The sequence below is a fragment of the Volvox carteri genome (assembly GCF_000143455.1).
Source record: "Volvox carteri f. nagariensis unplaced genomic scaffold VOLCAscaffold_7, whole genome shotgun sequence".
NCBI lineage: Eukaryota > Viridiplantae > Chlorophyta > Chlorophyceae > Chlamydomonadales > Volvocaceae > Volvox > Volvox carteri.
The window spans coordinates 2,121,936-2,129,229 of NW_003307550.1; the positions used below are offsets into that span (position 1 = coordinate 2,121,936).

Below are 7,294 nucleotides of genomic sequence, written 5' to 3' on the forward strand. Positions count from 1 at the left end.
GCCACCACATCAGGGGCAGCAGCCGCGGCAGCAGTTGCAGGGTGATGGAGATGAGGAGAAGGAAGAGGAGGAGAGGTATGCGCCGCCATCGCGGCATCGTCTTCCCCCGGTCGCTCCCCTCCCCCTCCCCCTCCCCTTCCCCCACCGGTATCTGAGTCCGTCTCAAATGGCAACACTGGTTTCGGCGCTGGGTCGTGTGGAGCACTACGACTCGGACCTGATCGACGAGCTGTGTGGCCGGGTGGTGGAGGCGACGGGGGGCGGGCTGAGCAGCCTCACTCGGCGGGAGGTGTGACGGGGTAGGGGGGTGGTTGGGGGTGGTTGGGGGTTGATAGGGGGTGGTTGGGGGTTGGTATTGGGGTTTGACGGGTGAAGGGGTTGGATGGGAAGGGCGAAAATGTCGACAGTGTCGACGTGGAATGAGGGGCGCGCGCGCGTGTGTGTTTTGGTTGGGGAGGAGGCGGAGTTGGGGACAACGGAAGTAGCAGTGGGGCAGTGGGAGAGTAAGCCAGGTCGCCGTCACTGCCGTACGATGCGCTTCTAAGAACCAGCAGCAATATTATTTATTGATCCAAGCTCCTATCCGCCTCCTGGCGCCCGCTGCCGTAAGTTCGTGCGTATCTGTATACTCACTCGTATGCGCATATGTGTATTGCTGCATGTGTCGTACAGGTTGTCTCGGTGGTTTCGGCGCTGGGGCGACTGGAGCACGTGCACCCGGCCTTTCTCGCCCAGGTGGCGACCAGGGTGGCGGATGAGGCGGCGTCGTACAAGCCGGCGGAGCTTGTCGTACTTTTGTACGGGCTTGCTTCGACGGGTACAGGCGGGAAGGGGCTTGAAAGGTGCGGGCGCCGGCGGGACCTTCAATGGTGGCGAAAAAGAGGGGGGCGCTTCCGGAGTGCCCCCTTGCGTTGCACGTACGGCAAAAGATATCGGGGGCCCGCGTATTGCCCTAGTGGGGAGGAGGGTGTATGTGGGTATAGATAGGGGAGTGATGATGGTGGTGGTGGATGGGCATTCTGGCGTCGTACCGTGCGTCGTATCCATCTCGCCGACCAGTGCATGATCCCTGGCGCCTTCTGTACGACAACACCACCTTGCTAGTACGACTGCACCAAACCCTTTACCCCTCTCCCTTTCACCTCCCAGGCTGCTTCGTGCCGTCGGGCGGGTGTTGCAACGGCGGATTTCGGTTCTGGATCCGGAAGCGGTTGTACGGCTGGCGGAGTCGTATGCCGTACTGGACTCCCCCCACGATGGCCTGTTCCAGGTGCGCTACGGAGGATGGATGTCTTTATTCACAGCACTATTCGCCATGTGTGCGTATGTGTGTGTGTGTTTGTGTGTGTTTTGCATTGTTATTGTTGTCGTGGGTGGGTGGGGACATATTTCCGTACCTTACCTTCTCCAAGTAACGGTAACCCGATACTCCCTAAACCCTCCCCTCCCCCCCCCTCCCCTCCCCTCCGCTCCCCTCCACACGGGCCTCAGGCGGTGGCAGTGGTGGCCCTGTGCCGGCCGCAGCGGTTCTCGCTCCGCCAGATGGAACGAGTGGCCCTCGCCTTCAGGTGCGGATCGCTTGATGGAGGGGGGTGGGTGGGGGGCGGAGGGGGGCCGCCACTGAGCGCTTATTTGGGGTGCACTTACCTGTGTGTGCGTCTGTATGTGTATGTGTGTGTGTGCATGTAGCACGTGTGCGAAGCCTTTCATATATATAATGTGGGGGATCCCCCCGCATATACACACACACACACACACACACACACACACACACACACACAGCTACAGAGCATGCGCTCGGTGGAAGGGATTTTCCTATGGCATGTGAGCTGGTGTGTATGTAGCTGGCTAGAGGACTCGAACAGGTGACGGCGCCTTTCCTTTATAAGGGAGAGCAGTGAGGACTCTGACCGATATAACACCCCTCCAATGACGGACAGTGCTTCGGCGGCCGTTCCCATTGGGGTTAGGTACCCCCGTCAGGCCCGGGTCGATATGTAACAGATACATATACATACATGTATAGATGTGTGTCGACACACACAGCTATGTGTCTTTCACGCCATCTAGGCCTAGGGGTCATGCGCCACCTTCCTAACAAAAACACATTTGTTTCGCGTTTTGAGTAAGTGCCGATCCGGCACATTCACCCCACTCCACTTCACTCCACTCCACTTCACTCCACCCCACTCCACTCCACTTCACCCTACGGGGGGAGTATCGTACAGGTCCCTAGGGTACGACAACTCGGATGAGCTTGTGGACGGCTGGAGGCAGCAGCAGCGGCAGCAGCAAGGGGCATACGGGGGCCAGCAGCGACCTCGGCCCTGGTGGGGGCGACACCCCGCGGGCGGCAAGGACGCGACCACAGCCTAGTGCTAGCTAGGGGTACACGACACGTGGCGGCGGCGGCGGCCCCCAACGTAATGATGGTGATGATGATGATGATGATGACGATGATGATGACTTGACGACGAGCCGCAGAGATGGGTCGTACGACATCTACACAAGCCATTAGTCCGCTGGCGAGAATGGTACCGGGGACCTGTGCGCCCGCGGGGGATGTGAGCGCAGATGTGACCCCAACTCCCCCACCACCACCACCCCAACCCCGAAGAGCGATGTACGCGATCCCGCACTGACTGCTGTGGCCGCCGTAACCCCACTGTACCCCGCTGTACTCCACTAAATGGTGATGGTGGAGTGGTAATTCGGAGGCACACACACGCACATTCGGAGGCACAGCACACTCTCCGGCCACCACACTGCAGCAAAGCACACTGCAGGCTGGTGCTGTGTTTCTTTTCCCGGTGGGGTCAATGGTGCCACTGGGTGAGGTGAATGATATGAGGATGTTGATGTTGTTGGTGATGATGTGACCGCTCAGGAGTGTGCGCTCATACCGCTGCATAACGCCGTGCCCGCCCGAGGCGAAACGCGATCTTCATCATCATCTTTATCATCATCTTTATCATCATCTTCATCACCATCATCATCCCTTCAATGCTTAACATACATAATTATATGACGTTTAGTTCAGTTCAGTGGCAGCAACAGGATGGTGTTTGTACTGAGTGTGTGTAACTGGGCAAGACAGGACTGCAACGAATGTACTGTCGTACCATCTTGCCTTCACGTATGCCCTCCACTTCTTGGGTCTTTATCAGCGCTGAGGTGGTCGTTGGTGGTCCGGGAGGGGGAGAGGAGGAGCAGCAGGGGAGCCCTGCCTGAAAATGGGAAACCGGATGCCGTACATCTTGGCGCGTAGCCTGGTCGACTTGCGCCGACGACGTTTACTCTGTCTGTCAGTTTGTCCGTCCGCCCCTTTCTCCCTCGCTCCGTCCCTCCTTCCTCGCACATCTTCAGGGGACAGCACCAGCCGTCACAGCGGCCACACATCGTGAGACGCGTCATTCAAACAAACGTCCTGCTACCGCCGTCACCTCACTGTCGTGCATTTCGCTGTTCACTCCACCACAACTTCTACCACGCCTTGCTACTTATATACATACATATATACATATATATGTACATATGTACATATGTACATATATATGTATTGACCGATATATATATATATATCTTGGTCAATACAAGTCCAGAGGCTGAAACATGGGGTCACATGACAAGGGGGTTCCAGTCCCGGGTTGGCACTCCTGCTGCTGCTTCTCCTCGTCCTCGTCCCCTAGGTCCCCCAGGTCGATTTCCTCGGGGTTGGGGGGCAGCAGGGGAGCCGGGACCTCCGAGGCCGCGACTGGGCGCTGCTGCTGCGCCGCCCCGGGAGTCTGAGCCCCCTGCTGGTGTTGATGTTGCTGGAGGCCGGGAGGGCCGCCGCGGGCCGTCCACGACAGCGAGATGGGCGCTGCGGGGGAGAGGGCGGGGTGGAGGGGGAGAGGGGGGGAAGACGAACCACGAACGAGTGAACGGTGCTGCTGCTGTTGCTGGTGCACGAGGGAACGGAAGCATGTGGGAAAATGACAAGGGAAGACACAGCAGCAGCAGGAGGTGGAGGAGGAGGAGGAAGGGTAAAACGGAGACAAGGGCAAGCGAGGGGGCCCCTCCTGGAGGGGAGGAGACGAGGAACCGTGCGCGTACGGTACCGCGGGGTGCACCGGAGGGGTGGGGGCCAGGGAGCTGCAAAGGGGCGGAAGGGCCAGCGGGCCAGCGGGCCCCTGTCGTATCAAATGGTCCCGACGCCACCCACCCCGGCCTGACGGCGGAGCTCCCGCCACGTTGCCGCCACGCGTCGCCGCCGCCGCCGCCGCCGCCACCCCAATAGCAGCGGGTGACGCCGAGGCAACCCCCTTGCCGCCGGCGACGTCGCCGTGGTCGAGGTTGTACGGCAGGCCCAACATGTCCAACAAGGCCACTGTCTGCGCATGTGCGTGTTGTACGTGTATGTGTACGAGTTTGGGGTGGGGTGGGGGGGGGGGGGGGAGGAGATATTTGGACGGATGTTGCTACGGAGAGCTCTGCGGGGTGGTCGATTCCGGGAGGCGGCGACCCGCAGGCGCGACGCGTTGTTGCTGTCCAGGTTCAAACCAGGTGGCCAGACCCCCCACGTCCGCTCCTACTTCCCCCCTGCCATTCCTTCTCCACCGGCTCCGCACCCGGGCCCCCACACAGCAACACACGCACCTGCGGGTTTCGCACGTGCCGCGGCGGCATGCGGCCACGACGCTGCCCCGAAGCCAGGTTGTACGGCTCCGCCGTGATGACGAAATTGTCCGGCACTCGACTGGTGCCTCGCGCCGCCAAAACCTGCCGTACAAACTCAACGTCCTCTGGCCGCGGCCCGCTCCGCAGGGCGCCCATGCCTAACAGGCCGTACACACACATACATACACGCACACAAACTCGTACGGGCGGGGGCGGAAAGACAAATGGTATGGTATGGTATGGTATGGTATGGTATGGTATGGTATGGTATGGTATGGTATGGTATGGTATGGTATGGTATGGTATGGTATGGTATGATCCTCCCCCCCGACGCATTCCCCCTATCTGCCTCCTCGCACCTTCCCCCCCAACCCCCGACCCGTCCTACCGGGCAGTGGCGCGTGTTTAAAGGCCAGGTTGGTGTGGTGGTGTGTGGTTCTCAGTACGGCAAGCCACTCCTCGTCGTAGTGCAGCTCCGGCGGCCCAGGGGCATCCACCTCGATGACCTGACCGAGCAGCAACACAACACGTCGATGCAACATGCCGCCGCGTCGACAGATGACGGTTACATCAGTAGTGAGGTGAAGTGAGGTGAAGTGAGCCCCACCGCGAATAGAGGGAGAGCTAAGGCGGGTCACCCTTGTGGCTGGGACTGAATATGTTCATCAGATGGATGGGAAGAGAGAGGGTGAGGGAGAGAGAGAGAGAAGGGGAGAGAGGGAGAGAGGGAGAGAGAGGGGGGGAGATTCGGGCGATGAGGAGCAGTTTACTTCACGGAGAGATGAGAAGACTCTTTCAAATCCGAAAGCGACACTGCGGGGTGGCCTCAAAAAGGCCTAAAACCCTTAGTAGTTATTTGCCTCTCGTGCCAAAAGAACACACATCAGCATATACCTTGAATTGTACAGATTCAATACATGTACGACTGATGGGACGACACACCTACCTGCAGAAAGTCCCTGCCCGGCAAGCACTTGTCCAGGGCCAGAAAGCGAGTGGTGGGGAAGCCGCTGCCGCCCCGGGTGCTGCTGCTGCTGCTGCTGCTGGCACCATCGCCACCGCGGCCACCGCTACCCGGCTGCGGCGGCTGCGGTAGGGTTGCTTTGTTGGTGGTTGCGTTGCCGCCGCCGCTGCTGCTGCTGTTGACATCATGCTGTACAAGCGCTGCAAACTTGGTGTGCAGGTGCGCTGCGAACCAGTAGGCGGGCCTTAGTTCCGCCAGCAGCTGGGCGCCGGGGGGGCTGCCCAGCGTGCCGCTCTCCACCTCGGCGCGCAGAAAGGCCTGCGGTGATGGTGGTTATGCGGAGGGGGATGCAGACAACTTGGGCGGGAAGGGCGGGACGGAATCGAGAACGGGGAGAACATTATTATTTACGAACACGGAAAACACGTGCGCCACACAACATTCTGACCGCCTTCGGCCCTTCGTGGGGGGGAAGGGGTGGGAGGAGAAGGTGGCGGCTGCTACTCCTCAAGGAGGCTCACCTTCCTGGCCAGCAGCTGCGCCGTATTGCCGTACCGCGCAATGTTAGTTGGCCAGTCGTGCGACAGGAAGATGTCCACAGGTTGTTGCAGCTGCAGCAGCCTGTATACCTGACATCACGCCGACGAGGTGGAGGATGGGAGCAGGTGTTGACGAGAATGACAAAGACGAGGAGCTGGAGGAGGAGGGTGGAAAAAAACCGCAGCCACCGAGGCTCTTCGGGCACTGAAGCTACGGACCAGACCAGCCGCGGGAATTCAATGAACACGTGTTGGGCTGTGATGGGGGCCATGAGGGGGACAAGGGCAATCGTACTGCATACAAACCACAGATATAACACAAACCGACAGAGAGGCGGCCGGGGGGGCTGGAAGGGTGATATAGGAGGGGAAACGCGAAGCACGCAAGACACAACACCCCGGGCAGGGTGGCACTACATTCATGAAAACGCCATTCATCGTAAACTGCATCCGCAGGTGCATAGCACCCTACTCGTCGACACGGTTGTAACGGTCGCGGCAGTTGTAGCAGTTGTAGTGCCCGAGCCAGCTGCACGGCGCCGCCGCAGCAATAAAGCAACAGCGGCAGCAGCTAACCCCCCGGGCGGGGTCCCCCCTCCCCCTCAGCAGTCACCTCAAAGTCGCGGATATGGTAGAGGGAACGAATGGTGGATTCGTTGTACGGCAGACTCTCGTGGTGGCCGCGCGTGTAGTCGTGATGTTTGTAGATGCCGCTCAAACCCGCGATCCGCAGTCCCCCAAACCTGACCGACGACGACGGCGGCGGAGGTCAGGAGGGGGGTCAGGAGGACGCGGAGGAGAAGCCACAGCAGGGGGAGAGCACGTATCGCGACAGCTGTGGAGTGGCGGCAATGCTGGTAATGCTCCCCAGGCCAGCAGCATATGCTGGCCTAGATAGTTACTCAACGGTAACTATCCAATTAAATAATATCTTAGCAATTATGAGTGATGGGTAACACTTCACAGTAATAACTGACAACTAGCAACTGACATTGGCAAACCGGGCACGGGTGCGCTAGCTGTCGGTACGGCCCTGCTGGGAGCTAACCGACAACAGCTAACCACCACACCCTGCACAACCACCAGTCCAGCCGGGTTCCCAGTCCCTTCCCTGCCTGCGCCCTCCCACCCG

General features: G+C 59.8%; 3 protein-coding genes across 3 annotated transcripts in view; 1 reads left to right on the plus strand and 2 right to left on the minus strand.

Moving 5' to 3' along the window:
* The window catches only part of VOLCADRAFT_88090 (uncharacterized protein), a gene marked incomplete at both ends in the record, with an annotated part of 6,633 nt that extends 4,805 nt beyond the window's left edge, over positions 1-1,828 (plus strand). The window contains 5 exons of the mRNA XM_002947647.1: positions 157-289; positions 673-842; positions 1,150-1,270; positions 1,492-1,568; positions 1,783-1,828. Of these exons, the coding sequence (XP_002947693.1) occupies positions 157-289; positions 673-842; positions 1,150-1,270; positions 1,492-1,568; positions 1,783-1,828 (547 nt within the window). The remainder of the gene's footprint in view (positions 1-156; positions 290-672; positions 843-1,149; positions 1,271-1,491; positions 1,569-1,782) is intronic.
* A 3,172-nt stretch (positions 1,829-5,000) lies between these two features.
* On the minus strand, positions 5,001-6,905 carry VOLCADRAFT_79829 (uncharacterized protein; the record flags this gene model as incomplete). The annotated part of the gene is made up of 5 exons (XM_002947770.1): positions 5,001-5,165; positions 5,606-5,696; positions 5,832-5,941; positions 6,145-6,252; positions 6,776-6,905. Coding segments are annotated over 5 exons (603 nt in total), but the record flags the coding sequence as incomplete, so codon positions are not given.
* The window catches only part of VOLCADRAFT_73407 (uncharacterized protein), a gene marked incomplete at its 3' end in the record, with an annotated part of 1,829 nt that continues 1,401 nt past the window's right edge, over positions 6,867-7,294 (minus strand). Inside the window, exon 4 of the mRNA XM_002947771.1 lies at positions 6,867-6,910. Coding sequence (XP_002947817.1) covers positions 6,867-6,910 — 44 coding nt within the window. The remainder of the gene's footprint in view (positions 6,911-7,294) is intronic.